The 18,880-nt window shown below is 35.8% G+C and overlaps 1 protein-coding gene across 1 annotated transcript in view; it reads right to left on the reverse strand.

Moving 5' to 3' along the window:
• VhaAC39-1 (V-type proton ATPase subunit VhaAC39-1) overlaps positions 1-18,010 on the reverse strand; it is a 108,238-nt gene extending 90,228 nt beyond the window's left edge. Inside the window, exons 1-3 of the mRNA XM_090408600.1 lie at positions 17,803-18,010; positions 11,314-11,485; positions 351-529 (exon numbers count right to left, since the gene is read on the reverse strand). Coding sequence (XP_090264726.1) covers positions 351-529; positions 11,314-11,485; positions 17,803-17,923 — 472 coding nt within the window. The 5' untranslated portion in view covers positions 17,924-18,010. The remainder of the gene's footprint in view (positions 1-350; positions 530-11,313; positions 11,486-17,802) is intronic.
• Between the last annotated feature and the right edge of the window lie 870 nt (positions 18,011-18,880).

Below are 18,880 nucleotides of genomic sequence, written 5' to 3' on the forward strand. Positions count from 1 at the left end.
GCGAAATCACGTGCTTTATAGGTAAAATTTTCCAACTGTTATACAAGCAACATAGTTAACTACAATAATCATAAAAGAGAAGTTAATTTTCCGACCGGTAATAATAAACAACTCATCCCACTATACGGACTGATTACCCTATTATCGGAATGGATTCTTCTTTTTCTGAGATGCGCAGAAGTGTCGAGGGACCTCAAATCGGTGGGCGAACTATAAGCTTGCAAACCTTTCATAGCAAAGAAATAAACATGAAAACTTAAAACATATCACTACTATCAACATTGACACATGCAAAATAGTATTGCATGTATCAGTAGTGATAGTGTTTTTCATAAAAATATTCAACTTACCAAGAGGGGTGTCAACAATCACAGCATTGTAGAGTTCTGCTGGAACTGATGCTATGTGAATAGCCTCCATTTGATCAAAACTGCCAAGAGGATGACATTTAGGTATTAATTCAGAAATAGGCCTCTGATGAAGGGTACCAGTAATGAGAAGGATGATATTATCAATCATGTAGCTGTATCTAAAAATATTAAAAAATTAACCAAAATTACAAATTGAAATAAATAACCTACCTAAAAAAAAAAAAATTTACTGATGGCAATTTTTTTAAATGCTGAAGAATGTTGTCAGATTTGTTGATCAGAAATTCTGCAAAACAGCATTCTATGCTAACTACGAAAAATTTTTGCTTAAAGAAAACTGAAATATTTGAACAAATTCTTATCTAAAAATCTTATACCAAATATGGCCAAAATCAATCCATCCAAAATGGCTCTATTACATGTTAAGAGACTAGTAGGTGCTTATGCTGATGAAAATGCATCAACTATAAAATTCTGATAATCATGATAAATTACATCATCATTATATAAAAATAATTATTTGTACTTTTTTCCTAAACCACTATTTTATGCAAATCTCAAACTCTTCCTACGTCAGATTACTGTTCTCAGACAAGGAGTGGTAAGTCTAAAATATCTTTTAAGACAGTTTTGGAAAATTATGCATTGATTTCCCCTCATCACTCTTATTGACTCACTTTAATCCCTAACTCACACAGATGGTTTAAGCCATTATTCTCACAAATTTTGTTTAATTTTCATTCAAAATCTTGTAGAATCACTGAACAGTTAGATAACTAGGAGGAGACCTCCACAGAGCCTTGTAAAGAATGTGGAGAACTAAAGGACTTCTGACCTGTCCAATCCCAACCTTCTCACAGTGCATCCTATTAATAGATATCCAGCTGGATGTCAAATGAATGAGGATGAACTAGCAGTTATAGATTTATTATTGTTGTTATTATTACGTGACACTGATTTCCCCTCATCACGCTTACTAACTCACTTTAATCCCTAACATATACAGATGGTTTAAGCCATTACTCTCACAAAGTTTGTTTAATTTTCATTCAGTTGTTGTTATTATTTGTGGTTATATGTATCTGTGGTTGTTGTTATTATTATTACAAGATCTCAGGAAGTCAGAAATCATCAAGGAAGGCTACATACCTTGTCTTGAATTTCTTCACACTATCTATACTCAACTTCCAGTCATGCATCTCTATGAGAAAAATCTAGCTTTAAACCCTTTCTTGACTGCATTTACTCTCAACTTCCATGGATGACCTCTCATCCTCTCTCTTCACCTTTATAAAATGAAAATCTATCCACTGGTATCCTATATAACCCTTTCAAAAGGTCATAGGCCTTATCAAAATAATAATAAATAAATAAAAAATAAAAAGTATATTTCATTGTAAATGTCCATTTTATTTGAATTTAGATGTACATGTAAACAAAAAAAAAAAAAAAGATTTATTTTTAATAAAACAAAATTTATAAAGATACCATAAATTTTTACTTAATTTAGGTAATTTATTATCAATGAGAGGAGTGAAATTGCTTATGGTGGGATAAAATTTCAGCAAAATTTGGTTCTAGTTGTTAATTTCAATCTCAGATGTGGTTCGACATCTATAATGTGGTTCCTCTTCTTTGTCTTAATATCTACAAGGGTCGAAAATCCAACTTCGCACAGATATGAACTTGGAAAGGGAAAAAATGAACCTCAGAGCTTTATCTGTTAATTCAGGAAATTCATTCTGTATTTGTAGCCAAAATGATGATAACGTAATTATTTTTTAGGAAACCATCAGAAGCTATGGTTTTCCTAAAAGTCCTGATGGTGCCCCCTAGCGGGTATGTAGGTATTCTTGGCCGTTGGGCTGAAGATTTCCTGATGTAAGCCTCCCAAATTTGGGACAGTCTCATGCAATCAAATTTGTTGAGATTTGGCATGTTTCTTAGGGTTGAGGCTGATTCCATGAATAGTCTTTCAAATTTGAACTTGCTATGGTGTATTGTGGCTTTCTTCCACCATATTCTGTGGTGTGTATCTAGAGCATGGTCTGCAAGACAGAGTGGCTGTATTGGTGAAACTGGATGTAGTCCTTGTGTTCTGAAATTCTGATATTTGCTGTCCTGCCTGTTTAGCCAAAGTAGGACAACTTACAGCTGCAAGGGACCTGGTATACACCAGGTAGGTCTAGAGGGAGTGATTGGTCTTTAGTGGAGCAGATAAGGGATGCCAATCTTCTATATGGTCTGTAACAAGAGGTCAAGTCATGTTTTTTTAAGATTTTTGTAATTTTTTCTGAGGTGCCTCAGATGTAGGGAATGGTGATGGATTTAGAGTAATCCTTGTTGTGAGGGAGAAGGGGGTTGTGGTTTACTGGTTTTAATACTTTTTTTTTTTTTTTGGGAGGGGGGGGTAGCCATTGGCTGAGAAAGTGTTGAGGATGTGATTTAGTTCATTTGTCCAGATTTGAACAGATGAGTTTAGCCCTGTTGTATAGTGTCTTAACAACTAAATATTGTTGTGAGGGAGGGGGAATGGTGGGATTGTTGGTGAATGTATCTGCCTGTATGGGTTGGTTTTCTGTAAACTGAGAAAACCAAGGTTCCATTAGGCTGGCGGGTGACTAGTGTGTCTAGGAAAGGGAGGCTGTTGTTTTCCTCTTTTTCCAGGGTGAACTTAATTCTGGGGTTGAAAGTTTATTTTCCACTTGGTTAGAGTATAATAAATTTAGTTTAATCCTTTATCCAAGTGTGAGCAAACAAAGTTTGCGCCTGAAAGTATCTTCAGGACTGGGTTAAGGTGGTACACACCAGGGCAACTCGTTGCAAAGGTGGAGCAAGCTACCAACACTCCTATCCTAGTATCTCCTATAATGCAAAACTCATCTCCTTGCGGATATGTCTATTGTTATGCATTAAGGGAAGGGCCACTACCCAGACCGGTTTCGACCTTTATTGAGGTCTCTTCAGTGGGAGCCAGGCCCAAGTCGAGATATCAGGCAGAAGCATTTGCAGGAGATGAGTTTTGCATTATAGGAGATACTAGGATAGGAGTGTTGGTAGCTTGCTCCACCTTTGCAACGAGTTGCCCTGGTGTGTACCACCTTAACCCAGTCCTGAAGATACTTTCAGGCGCAAACTTTGTTTGCTCACACTTGGATAAAGGATTAAACTAAATTTATTATACTCTAACCAAGTGGAAAATAAACTTTCAACATCTTTCTCTAAATCCAGAGTAATTTATTAAAAAAAGGGTGGCACACCAAATGGCAATTCCTATAGGTAGAGATGACCTGCAAATGCTTCTGCCTGATATCTCGACTTGGGCCTGGCTCCCACTGAAGAGACCTCAATAAAGGTCGAAACCGGTCTGGGTAGTGGCCCTTCCCTTAATGCATAACAATAGACATATCCGCAAGGAGATGAGTTTTGCATTATAGGAGATACTAGGATAAGAGTGTTGGTAGCTTGCTCCACCTTTGCAACGAGTTGCCCTGGTGTGTACCACCTTAACCCAGTCCTGAAGATACTTTCAGGCGCAAACTTTGTTTGCTCACACTTGGATAAAGGATTAAACTAAATTTATTATACTCTAACCAAGTGGAAAATAAACTTTCAACATCTTTCTCTAAATCCCGAGTAATTTATTAAAAAAAGGGTGGCACACCAATTGGCAATTCCTATAGGTAGAGATGACCTGCAAATGCTTCTGCCTGATATCTCGACTTGGGCCTGGCTCCCACTGAAGAGACCTCAATAAAGGTCGAAACCGGTCTGGGTAGTGGCCCTTCCCTTAATGCATAACAATAGACATATCCGCAAGGAGATGAGTTTTGCATTATAGGAGATACTAGGATAGGAGTGTTGGTAGCTTGCTCCACCTTTGCAACGAGTTGCCCTGGTGTGTACCACCTTAACCCAGTCCTGAAGATACTTTCAGGCGCAAACTTTGTTTGCTCACACTTGGATAAAGGATTAAACTAAATTTATTATAATTCTGGGGTGTTGGTTGTTTAAGTGTGTTAAGAAGGAGAAGAGTGTATCAGAGCTATGTGGCCAAAAAGCAAACACATCATCAACATAGCAAAGCCATATGGTTGGTTTTTGTGTGGCAGAGTTTAAGGCTTTCTCTTCAAAGGTCTCCATAAAGAAATTACCCAAGGGTGGGGAGAGTGGCGAACTCATGGCTGTCCCCTCTATTTGTTTGTAGAATTTTTCCTGCCAAATGAAATAGCCTGAGTTCATTGTGAACTGAAATAGGGCTGAGATATCGGGAGGAAATTTAGCTTGGATTAGCTCTAAGGCTTCCTTGAGTGGGACATTTGTGAATAAGGAGGAAATGTCAAAACTGACCATTATGTCAGTCTGTTGGAGTGTCAGGTTTTCTATGCTGGCTTTGAAGTGGGCTGAGTTTTTTTATGTGTGATGGTGTGTTGCCAGTATATAGTGTGTGAGCACTTTTGCCAAATGATTAGCTAATTTGTATGTGGTGGGAATCAATGCCATCCATTATGGGACGTAATGGCACATTTTCTTTATGTATTTTTGGGAGTCCATATATGGGAGGGGGGTATAGAATTATATGGTTTTAATTTGTTAATAACTTCTATGGGTCAAGAAGTGATCTTCTTAAGGAGAAATTTCCAAATTGGGAGGCTTACATCAGGAAACCTTCAGCCCAACAGCCAACAATACCTACATAGCCTGCTAGGGGGGCACCATCAGGACTTTTAGGAAAACCATAGATTCCATTTCTCATTTACTGTGTTTAGTGCCTGCGTGCACGTGTCTTTACTGTAAGTTCCTTTGAAGATGGCAACGTGATGTTGCCGAAATATCAGAAATATATTAAAGTTTAATTTAATGTATATTCAATTGTACGTTGTAATTTCCTTAAGTTATTTAGCAGGCCTTTAATATAATTTATGATTTTTACAGCTGCATCAACCATAACTTTTCTTAGGTCTGTAGACATCATATGTGTAGCTGAAGCCTCCCCTGTGTATGCAGCAGTGTGTTGACTTTGCATCTGGTGCAACAGCTTGAATCCTTGAAATAAGCCCTTTCTTAGATCCGACCATGGATTTCGTTCCATCTGTGCTTATTCCAACACAACTTTTCCAATCAAGCTTGTGTTGAATACTTCTTCTCATATTGTATGTTCTGGCAAGGGTTAGCAAAATAAAAGGTTGTCATGAAGTTTTTGATTTTTTTTGTACCTAACGAACACTAGGAGATTTGAAAAATTTGTAATGTTGGTGGATTCATCGAACTGCAACGCACAATAATGACTCTTACATATATCGGATAACAATGTTTGTTTTATATTTTCATCATTTCAGTGATTCTTCAATTTTATTTATTTATTCATATGGAGTTTCCTCTCCTGTCCCTATTGGGGCAAGTTGAGCCCCCTCAAGGGGGGTTAAGTTTTTATGGCTGTAGATCTGTGTGTTCACGGGGCCGGTTTGCCTGCTTGCGAGATGAAAAACCCCAGATAAACTGGGGGGGGGGGGGAAACCCTGCTGTCCACGCCCAAGACTGGCTAACTTGGTTATGGCTGAGGAAGATCCTTAAGCTCCTCATGTCGGCAACGGGAATCGAACCCAGGACACTCAATCTCAAAGTTTATTTTTGTGCTCTCTTTCAGTAAGTGAATTTGGCTTTAAGTGCCCATTAAAACAGCCCATAGCATTATGGCAGAAGCAAGAAAAAATGTAAACATTTATCTTTTCAAAAAAAGCAAGGAATTTTCAAGTGCTATGATAAATTGCCCAAAATGAGTCAGGGTAATGCAGCTGTACATTTTAAAAATTTCACAACCACTCTTGCGCGAGATCTTAAAAACAGATCAAACATTTAATTTCAGCTCTTACTAATGAGAACATGGACCAAAAGAGAGCACGATCTGGTAAGGATACTCGAGTTGAATCAGCATTAAAAATTTGGTTTAGTAATGTTCGTGAAACAAATGCTTCGATTAATTGGCCTTTGATGCATCAAAAAGCAGAAGAACTTGTAAAAACAATGGGCAAAGAAAATTCACCGCAACTGATGGATAGTTTAAGAGGTGGAAAAAGCAAGAGAATATCGTGTAAAAGCATATTCATAGTGAAGAAAAAATTGTTGATTTTTTTTATCAGCTGATGAGTGGATTAACGCCGAGTGGCCAAAAATTGTTGCTGAATATTCTCCCGAGGATATTTACAATGCAGACGAAACAGGGCTCTATTTTCATGCAATGCTTGAGCATATTTATTTGTTTAAAAATGAAAGTACTAAAGGATTTAAATCTTCAAAAGAGCGAGAGACAGTTCTTTGTGGTGCTAATATGAAAGGTGAGAAACGAGAGCTCCTAGTGATTGGAAAAAGTAAAAATCCTCGGTGTTTTAAAGGTGTCAAAAGTTTGCCTTTTGACTAGTGCAAGTGCTTGGATGACTAATGACATTTTCAACAATTGGTGAGTTAAGTGGGATCTTAAATTAAAGTGAAAAATTGTCTTGCTAGTAGACAACTACACTGCATACACAAAAAATTTATTCATTAAAGAACATCAAAGTAATTTTGTTGCCTTCAAACACTACATTGTTAATTCAACCATGTGACCAAGCAAGATCATACGAGCTTTTAAAGCTTATTATCGCAGGGAAGTTCATGTGAGAATTATAGCTGAACTTGATTATATAAAAGACCAATCTGATGCAAATGCAATTGCAAAAAAGATTTCCCTTCTTGATGCATTGCATTTGATAGCAATATCATGGAATCAAGTCTCAGAGAAGACAATTGAAAACTACTTCCAAAAAGGTGGATTTTTTAAGAACTCTGAAACTCCTTCTTCCGAAGAATTTGAATATCTTATAAATGAAGTTTTTGAAAAAACCCAGATGGTATGTCAAAAGAAGAATTTGAATGGTTGGATATTGATAACAACGTTGAAGTGGTGGCTGCAATGACACTGTCAGAAATATGTCAAGGCTGCTTCCAATAAGAACTTTAAACTAATAGAAGAAAGTGAACCTAATACAAGCATAGAAGAACAAATTTTAGAAGCTCATCCAATCAATGCCCAGATGCAAGAAGCTCTATGAATATTTTGTCATAGTGTGCAACATAGAAAAACAAACTTTGAAAGGCATTACGAGTATGAGTAATTTATTCATGAACTACTATATTCAAAGACAAGACACAAAACTAGATAAGTTTTTAAAATAAATTTCATGTTGTTGCTTATTAAAAAGTTGTTTATAACAATAAATTAAATTAAATAATGTTCATAACAATAAATTGAATTGAAATAAATGATGCAAATCAAAAAGCGACTGTCCCAAAGTGAACACAATAAGCAGCGTCTACTGTATTTATTATAACTTCCGTACATTATTAAAGCAATTATATCAATGTAAAAGTACTACAAACCTTTTAATTGTTATTTTAACTAACAACAAATTTGTAATATGATCAAATAATGAAGTACATTGATTAATATCTGCTTAACCGTCTTAATTACATCTACTAATGATTCATATAATTACTTTTAAAAAAATTTTTTTTTAATATCCATCACTATCGTATGCTCTTCACGTTGTTGCATGCTTGCAATGTACATTCATATACAAAGCTAAATGAAGATTCACAAGTGATCACCCACGAATTTGCAAACTATTCAAATGAAACAGTTATCACAATTTGAGTAGGAGAATTCATATATAATATATAAATTTATTGAGAAATATATATGTTTAAAATAATTACTTTTTTTCTTAATAATGATTCCATGCATTAATGATGCATAGCTGAAAATTGCCATGTACCTCTGAAGACCTTTCATGTACCCCCAGGGGTACATGTACCACACTTCAAGAAACACTGATCTACACAATACTGCATGACTATCCGGCATGTACACATGCCATCTGCCACCAAATATTTTTTTGTCTGTTAATTGCACAAAGTCTCTTGCCAAATTTGCAGGATGAAAAATCTACATTTGTGAGAAAAAAAAAGGCAGCTCCATATATTGGCTAATGCATCTTCAACAGAAAAATTCTATATAAAGATACTTCTCATCATGATTAGAATTGAACATCAGAACTTTTTCCAGTCAAAGGATGCAATCTCTATAGTAATCTTCCAAATGCACAACAGAAGGGCTTTATATCACAAGGATCTGTATATTTTCCATATCTTCAGTAGATATGGAAAAGGCACCAAGAGAAAAATCTGTTATAAACATTAAAATTATATGGTGTAAACAGGAGATTATATTGAGAAATACATAGCCTATATTTGAGTTGTGAGCAGTTAGAAATGAAGGAGGTAAGGGAAGATGGTATGATATAAAATCATGTGCAAAGCAACGATGCATACACTCTTTCTCACCCTTCTTATTCATCATCCACATGAATCACATTAAGTGAAAATAAACCCGATATCAAAATTAGATTTATTAATGCAGAAATGTTATAATCTTAAATAAACCCAGTACAAATCTTTAGAATTCCTTAATTGAATAGCTGCTGTTACAAATCTGGGATAAAAATCAGCAATTAAAAAAAACATGAAAAGTAGGAATCTAGAAACTTCAACTATCTCCTGAATGGGAATCTATATAATAAGTAAAATATTTCAGCTATTTAGTCAATTTTTAGTGAAGACAGCAAATTAAATGTAGAAAAGGCAACAGAATAAGCAAAACTGGTATAGTAATAAATTCATAAATTCATATGGAATAAGAGGGAAATTAATCAAAACATGAAATTACTGTATACAAGACCATGTTCAAACCAATTTTAACTTATGAATCGAAGAAGTGGGTAAGAAATAAATAAAACATGATCAAAGACTAGACCACAGATAGTTTGAGAAAAATTAGGTGAGTGAACATATGGCATCAATGGTAAAATCATATTTGAAATGAAGATATTAGGAACTTGGCACTTAACATCAAGAATGTGTGAACAGAGCTAATCTATGGTGGTGTGGTCACCTAGACAGAATGGAAGAAAAAAAATTAGCAGAAGGTGTTTGATGCCAGGAAAAAAGGACAAGGATCTAAGTTGTTAGTGTAGCACAAAACTGAAATATGAGATCTGCCAAATAACTATTAACAGGAAGTTAGTAATGATGCAAACTTTTCATGTAGTACTGATCAGTTTCCTGCACATCTCCTGAAGGTACATATCTAGAATCTGATAATTATAATCATGTGCTATTTTTCTCAGCTCAAAACTCTGAAATCTTGGCAGCAATCCATGCAGATGGCTACTATTTCTCTCGTCTCTTCACCCTTCCTAACCCTTTTCATTTCTGTGTTTTTTTATGTGAAATTCATTAATCAAAGACTGTCAAGCCTATGACACATTAGGCATAGTGTGTACAATGGACTGGATAATGGTCAAACACTGTTCAGATAATCTGGAAAACCTACTGTAAAGACCAAACATGTGACATCAAGAGCCATTCCAGACCTCTAATAAGCAAGATGATCAACAGTGAGCAATGAAATTTATTTACTCCCTTACTTCCTCTATTTCATTTTCTAGTCATATTCTTCTTTTCATTTTGCACCATCAAGCCTCAAAATTTCAGATCTAATTATCACCCATATAATTTTATGAAGCTGATTTGTAATGTCTCTCTAGCAGAACCTACACTCTCATTTAACATGCTCACATCTTCACACTCTTACAAAACAACATTTGCAATACAGAAATTCTACCACCACCACAAACCCACCACGTTCTTCGACTGGAACATGTGACAAATCTAACACAATGAAATCATAAAGAAGTAGTTATTGTGAACATTAGCAATGAAAGAATCATGGATAAAGAAGGAACCATAAACATCAGAGCAGATATTGAATCAATTAAACCCTCTGACATCTTGTGTGCTCTTACTTATTGTACATGGTTCAATCTAATTTACAAATTAAAGATTAAAAATTACCTACAAATACATCAAATACATTCAGAAACAATCCTAAGACAAATATAAAAATAACTGCAACATATCTTCACATGAAATCCAATCTAAGCTTCTCTTGAAATTACTGTTATTATGGTGGAAGCAGTTTGCCATCAAAGTTTCCTGGCCTGTGAGCTCTTAATATTTATTAACATTTTAGACATCTGTGTGTTTTCAAACACTGATAAATGTGAATGCAAACTAAATTTTGATTAAAACAATATGTCAATTAATTCTTGAATATTTTTGTCACTCATCACATCTAGTATAACCACAGTGCATGTAAAGAACAAAAGTAAATTTATATTTTGTATAAAATTGCTATATAACTGGTTCCCAAGTTAGTCGATCTCTGGCACGGGCAAGAGGGTTTTTTCTCCCATAAACTCGGGTTTTTCATCCCGTAAACTCAAGAAAATCAACCGTAGAACCCACATTATTTCAGACATTAAATATATTGTGTTAGGGTTAGGGAGTGAGCATGAGATGGCGGCACTTGTTGAGCTGTCTCTCTTCACTGTGTGTCACTTAATTAGTGATAGCCTTGGGCCAGCTATCTCTGATTGGCTGCCAGTGGAGATTGAACTGCCCACTCAGTCTCCAAAAGTTAGATAAGGCTAAATGGCCTTGCCTACTCCCTATACGGGAATAAAAAGCGTCAGCTGATATTTTTTTTTTTTTGATAAAATAGCAATCAAAAAATAGTAATTTATGTCTATAAACATATACTGTGTGTGTGTGGGGGGGGGGGAGATTTACCAAATGAAGAATTCTGAAAGTTGCCTGATGTTATTAAATAATTTTTCAATAGTTATTTTGATTAGCATGATTGTTCTTGATTTAATTGTGTGTGCTAAACCCTTGCCATTCTAGGATTAAAGAATTATATGAAATCAAAACTCTACAGAGTCTTATATCTTATTAGAACACTCTAAATTTTGTTAACACAAAAGTGTAAAACATAAAAGAAACTTACGTGATGTAGTCCAAAAATGTTGATAGTGGTTCCACAGCATGATTTCTTACATGAAGAAATTCAACCACCAATTTTTCGCGAAGTTTATCTTCAATTACTGATACAGTTAGAGGACTTGCTTCATTTGCCAGAAAATTTCCATAATCAGTACTCTGAAGATGAACCTTCAAATCTGAAAAATTTTCAATTTTTTAAATGCAGTTTAAATGTAAGTTATTACAATAGCCCAGGTTAAAATTTATATCGCTAAAAAAAAAAAAGTGAATATCTTAAAGGAGGTATGTATATCAACTCATCTTCATCTTCAGCATTACTATACAATTTCAGATATCCTTGAGAAATGATGATGCACTTACCCATTCCCACCTAGCACTCTAAGGGTGACTATAATTACATACTCAATTTAAATTTAGTCGTTTAATAGGAAACGAAAGATCTTGGTGACATGGATGTTATCAGCATAACCAACTTCAGTAGCAGTGTAACAGAATCAAGTGAATGCTAACAGAGTAGTGTGATTGTGGGTGGGGAAGACATTCATCATGTGGAAAGGGATATGACATTAGGGAGTGTAGCAGATTTGGAGGATGGTGATGATTGATTGAGTGAATATCAAGCAAAAGTAGGATGCTTGGAGAGGGAGAGAGAGGTACTGAGAAAAGAAGTGAACGTATGAAGAATGATTTCAGAAGCATGAAAAAGATATTAGAAGACTGGGAAGGCTAACAGATGTGAAGTGAACAAGAACAGTATTGAGAAAAAATTATGGGAATAATAAAAGGAGAGAGAAAAGAGGATATGAGAGGAAGGCAAGATAGTGCAGGAGCCAGGGATGGAGAAATGACAGGAAAGTGGTGCAAGGAGGTAGTGTCGGGGGGGGGGAGATTGAGGGATACAGTTAAGCATGGAGAGAATGGAGAAGTGAAAGGTGTGATATACAAATACTCAACAATTCATGAAGTACAAAACAGAATGCAGAGGAGTGCTTGCCTGGAACAACGATAGTGTGACAATGGCAATTAAGTGAGGTAAAAGCATAGATGTGATGATTATTATGATGGGTATGAATGACCTAAGAGTCACTGTTAATTGAGTGGCAAGAGATCCGAGGTTAATGCTTGAGGTTGTACAGCAGAAGAGTGTGAGAGGGAAGAGACTGAGCATGTTATCCAGATATGATAATGCAAAGTTGAGGAGAAGAGCATCAGTAATGAATTGCATGATAGTGAGAATGTGTTAAAAGAGAAGCTATTAATTATGTGGATGTCTGGAGTGCATTTGAAGACAATACAACTGTATATGAGAGAGATGGAGTGCATCTGAATGAAGGAAGGAAGGACACAGGCATCTGGAGAGAATACTTTTCTCTGGACAAGTGAGTGTGACAGCAAGGATATTAGAGTTGTGTGGATAGATGATAGCAGAGGTGGTCTCTTGTGGGAATAGTCACTTAGGAAAAAGGGGAAAGTATAGTGTAATGTAGTTCATTGGAGTCTGGAGAGAATATTAATAGGAACAGAAACCTGACAAGGATTTTAATGTTTCTTTATACAAATACCAGGGGTATCAGGAATAAAGGAGATGAATTAATGGCAATGATAGCCTCAACATGTCCAAAGATTATTAGGATCAGTGAAACATGGTTGATGGAAGATGATATAATGACAGGAATAGAAGTAGCAGGGTGTAACATATTTCAGCAGGATAGGAAGGACAAACTTGGTGGTGGGGTATTACTTATGAGAAATGATATGTCCTTTCAGAGTGGAAGATTTGGAGAGACATGGCACTAATATGGTGCCAGGTGGAGGTGGGCAGAACAGGATATTTAGTGGAATGCTGTTATGAGCCAGGGAACACAGAGTGAAGAACAGGAGATGTTTAGTAATTGAGTTTGGCAAGTACAAAACAAGTGATCCCTATGGGAGATTTTAACTGCAGCAATATAAATTGGGAAGAGGAAATGGTAATTAATAGTAAGAGAATGGAATTTATGAATTTTTTCAGAGACAAATGTCCTATGCAAATATGTAATAGGTCATAACATCAGAGGATCTGAATGCAATTCAAATATCATCCCTGCCTCCCAGTTAAAGAGTCACTAGGTAGTCTTGACTTGGAGATGAGCAGACATGGAAATGTTGAGAAAAAAGGGGTTTATGTGGAATTATAAGGCAGATGATTATAATAATCTTAGAAATCAACTTAGGACAGTTCTGTGAATGGAACAATTGGAAAAGCATGAGAACTAGTGAAGAAATATTTCTTGGCAGCAATGTCAAGTTGTATACTTCAAATGAAAATGAGAACATGATTTAGTACGTGGATTATAAATTATATCAGATGGGACTCTAAATTAAAATGAGGTTATGGAAGAAGCATAAGGAGAGGAGTGAATGCATTATGCCAAGAACGTGACTAGCATGATAAGGAAGGCAAAACTTGAATATGAGAAGAAATTATCCATGGGATCCAAAGGAATTCTTTCACTGTGTGGCCAGTAGAAGAGGTGACTGCAGAAGAATGACATTGTTAGATGAAAATGAGAGTAGAGTGATCAATGCAGAAAAAATAGTCAAGTTGTTTAATAATCATTTTATTTGGGTATTTCATCCTAGAGAAAAGGATTTTATTAATAGAGAGATGGGGAGGGTTCGAGGATCAGAAGTGAAGATTGTGTTTTAAGTACTAAGTACTCTGGATATCAGTAAGGCAATGGGGACTGGATGGGATTTCATCATGAATTTTAAGAAAATGTGATAAAGAACTTGCAACTCCATTAACTTGGCTTATCAATGAAAGTCAGGCTATGGGAAAGGTTCCTAAGGATTGGAAGGAGATAGTGTCATTGCATAAGAGTGGTAGTAGAATGGAAGGATCAAACTGTTCAAAAAGATTTTGGAGAAATTAGTGAGAGATCTTATGCAGCACTGGGCAGATGAGGATAATGTTATTTGTGGATCAACATGAATCTGTTAATGGGCAGACTTGTTTAAGTAATCTGATCACCTTTTATAACAAAATGAAAAGAGAGGCTGATATGAGAAAGAAATATATACTGCTTTTTTTTTTTTTTTTTTTTTTTTTTTTTATAAAGGCAGGTGTGACAGGGTGGAACATGATGAGCTAAGAGTTGAGTTACAGCACATGGGGTATGTCAGGTTAGTGAATTGGTACTGTTTGATATTAAAGGAAGTAGAAAGTTACAAGTGGCGATTTACTTGTAACTTTCACCTGTATATCAACAATACTGTCGTTAGACTGCAAGGCAAGAGAATATTCAGTTTTTTGCAGATGATGTAAAGTTGGAAAGAGTTATTAGTAATAGTGCCGATGTGGTGCCTTTCAGGAGGATTTGAATAAGTTGGACAGATAGGCAAATTAATGGGATGGCTGTTTAATTCAACTAAACGTAAGGTCTTTAGTTTGGGATCCATCCATTGGATGCTTCATATTCTGTTGGTAGAATTGTATTAGATGAAGTGGTGAAGACAAGGATTCTTTGAGATTTGTAATGGGAGTTTAAAGTTTAGGGGACATACCGCAAATGTGGTGGAGGTAACCCAAAGCACTGCTGCAACATTGAAAAGGGCACTGACCAGCACAGATGCAAGAGCGATGACTCCATTATATAAAACTCAGACCACATCTGGATTATTGTGCTCAGATTTGATCACTGGGATTTGAAGATAAATTAGCCTTGGAAGGGATGCAGAGGTAGATAACAAAAATTATATTATTATTAGATACCCACAATGAAAAGGACACACTGAGGGAGAACATACATCATCTGCACATACCCTAAACTCACACTAAATGCACTCATTACTTCGATGGCAAAGTGTTCCACTCACTCACGGCTCTATGAGAGAAAACTCTAGCTCTTACCCATTTCTTAACTGTACACAAACTTAACTTACAGAGTTAAGTCCCTTGTCCACTCATCACCTTCCATATAATGGAAAACAGATATTCTATAAATACTCTCTTGATAGTTTATGGACCTCTATTATATCATTTCCCTATTTCTTCTGTCTACCAGTGTCTACAGTAAACATACTCTCAATCAATACTAATGTTCCATATTCCATAATCCTGACATCTTTATAACTCTTCCTTAGAGCCATTCCAAAGCTTCTTTATTCTTTTTGAACCCACAAGACCAAGTCTGCGCACAATCATCTAGGTGCAGTCCTATTGAGACCCTAAAGAGGCAAAATGATTTCCATATTCTTACATGTCAATGTTCAGTTTGACATCACAATTATCCTCTGAGTTGTATTTGCAATATTTGCTATGTGACTTTTGAACTTCAACTTTCTATCCATCATAACTCCAAGATCTCTAGTGTAGTCTAGTCAGTTAATCTGAGCATAATTCCACCAAATCAAGTGATGCCACTAGTAGTCACCATGGAGACCAGTACGCAGGCACTGCATAGGAAATGTAAAAGATCCTTGCAGTCAAATATATCCCCCACAGAATCTTGCATATCCACTTCACTAAACATCTGTGGTCTCAACTACAGTCTTAATAGTGTCCACTACCATCTTCAGTCTACCAAATCCCATCTACTCTTTTTTGGCAGAAACTCAAGTTTCACCCCTCTGCAGTATGTTCATCTCAACCTAACCTTCCAAACTACACTTTCTTCCAAGCTACTCTTTAACTCCTTTTGACCCAAGGGTGGAGTCTATGTATACATCTCCTTTGACATACCTTGCAGAAAGCACCCAACTTTGATATTCTTTGGGAAAATATCCCTTACCCACTCAATCAAGTTCATATGCTGTCTCTATCATTCCCCTAATGCCACCAACCACTCTGAACTCTTTAATTTTCTCTCCTTAAAAACTGATTTTCTCCAGTTCCACTTTCCAAACAGTGAAATCATCCTCCTAGGAGATTTTAATGTCCACAACATCAATGTGCTTTCCTCCTCCAGTTGTATAGATCTTGCAGGCAGAGATGCTGAAACGTTTGCTATCACCAATGACCTTACACAATTTGTTCACATGCCAACCAGAATACCAGATAACCCAAACTACTCCCCAAACACCCTAGACCAATGATCCTTCCAAATACACAGTGAACATAGTGTGCCCCCTAAGTAATTCTGACCACGATCTAGTGCTCTTCTCCTCCCCCAAGCAACAATACTTACACAGCCACCCTATAAGAGTAGTTTGCCATTATAACAGCACCATGTGGGATGGCCTCTGTGACTTTTATGCCTCATTCCCATGGTTGGCCTATTGCTTCCAGCCTTCCAACCCAGACATATGCACTGAACTTATCACCAAAGTAATCCTTAGCAGCATGGAAACATACATTCCCCACACTACTCTGAACTGCCGTTCTCTAACTATATTGTATATCAGTAGACTCTCTGATTGTTATCTATATCATCAGCAAACAAGTGAAGATTTCCTGTTGGCCCCTTTCCAATATCATTAATATATAGATTATACAACTCTGGTCACCAAGACTGATCTCTGGAACACACCACTGGTCTCTTTAAATGTGGTAGATTCACATCCTCCATATACTACTTTCTGATACCTGTCCATCACTCACCCACTTATCAAAGCCAATAGGTTATATTAAAATCCCATATTCTCTAGTTAATGCAACAGCCATTCATGTGGTATCCTATCAATCAAATGCCTTAGCAAAGCTCAACAGTATCACAGTGTATCCATTCCCTATATCCAACTCAGCAGTAATATTATTATAAAATATGAGCAAACTACTCAGGTGTGATCTCCCTTTAGCAAATCCATGCTGTTCCTCACAAAGCATACCTTGTTTGTCCACATGTTTCCTGTATATGAGTTCTTACCAACTTCTCTAAAATCTTTACAGTTACTCCAAAACAAGCCATATGCTCGTAGTATTTCAAACTAGCTGTGGCCATTAGACGATGCAACTGAAAACAGCAAACACCTGTCATATTTCCTTTTAATGTACAATTATTGATAAGTGTGCATAAGAGAGAAAGAAATCTACACTATGTGACTTAAATAATTTGATGTTTAAATATATCGAAAATAAGCCATACTATCATTGCTGAAAGTTGTTAGTTGCTATTTTTCCATGAAAATGACATAATAACAACTCCTAAGTGAGATGAGAAACGCGCTGCTTTGTATATTAAAAAACTTCTATTTTAAGTTGCCCTCAATCCCATCAAACCAACTATTCACTTTTTATTTCTATTCTTCGATATTATTATTTCGTAACACTCCTAACGAGACTAAGAACTCAACATAGGCGGGCATTTCCACCACAACCAACTTTCTACACCACATACTTTATTTACACACTACCGCTGTAAACAAACCTGGCTTACTATCTTCTCATGAAACTGGAATGTAAATAATTACACGTTGGATATACAGTTCATGTTAAAACTACACAGAAATGCTTTTAATTACAGTTTTTTAATTTTTTGGATGTTTTCAAGTTCACAGTTCTCTAAAAACGTACCTTCAAGAGTTTCACATTGAACAAGATTATGGTAATCAGTTTGCTTTAAAATTCCACATTTGAATCCACGAACTAAACCTTCGAGATAGCCACAATCAATATTAAATAACGTTTCCAGCATTATGTTAAATTTGCCAAAAGTAAATTTATACCAAAACTTTAAATACTACCGTTTAGCTTAAGAGAAATCATATGATCACTCCGTATACGATAGTCCATAACAGCGTCCTCTCTTGGTGTGTGTATATATATATATATATATATATATACACACACACATATATATATATGTGTGTGTGTGTGTGTATATATATATATGTGTGTGTGTGTGTGTGTGTGTGTGTATATATATGTGTGTGTGTGTGTGTGTGTGTGTATATATATATATATATATATATATATATATATATATATATATATATATATATATATATATATATATATATATATATATATATATATATATATATATATATATATATACACACAAGTAACCCTCGTATAACGCGATACTTATACAACGCGGTTTCGATATAACGCGGTCTACAATTTCTAGTAACCCTTTATTTATTTTTTTCATATTTTTCACCGCGGGACTTAAAAATCAAATTTTATCTTCGTTAAATTTGTGTCTGCCCGTATCGCGCAAGTAGTTATAAGTATCGAATTTAGTTTTATTGCATCACTAAATAAGGTACTGTACAGAGGCTTTTGCAGTCTGTGTCATTCTCAACAAATAGTGCAATTAGAGACAGATGGAATAAAACTGCGCTAAGTAATAAATCACATGTCCCCTCTCACAGAAACTATGCTGTATAGACTTAAACAAAACCATATGTTACACTGAAAAACAGTATCTAGCTAAAAACTATTGTCCAATTTTTCAATTATGAAATAAGTGTTTTAATAAATTTAGTTTAATCCTTTATCCAAGTGTGAGCAAACAAAGTTTGCACCCGAAAGTATCTTCAGGACTGGGGTAAGGTGGTACGACACCAGGGCACTCCTTGCAAAAGGATAAATACTTCATACAGTTAAACCCTAGATGGCGAACCTATGGCACCGTGCCAGAGGTGGC

Source organism: Typopeltis vanoorti, chromosome 18 (assembly GCF_054136105.1).
Source record: "Typopeltis vanoorti isolate ZY-2024b chromosome 18, IOZ_Tvanoo_1.0, whole genome shotgun sequence".
Lineage (NCBI taxonomy): Eukaryota > Metazoa > Arthropoda > Arachnida > Uropygi > Thelyphonidae > Typopeltis > Typopeltis vanoorti.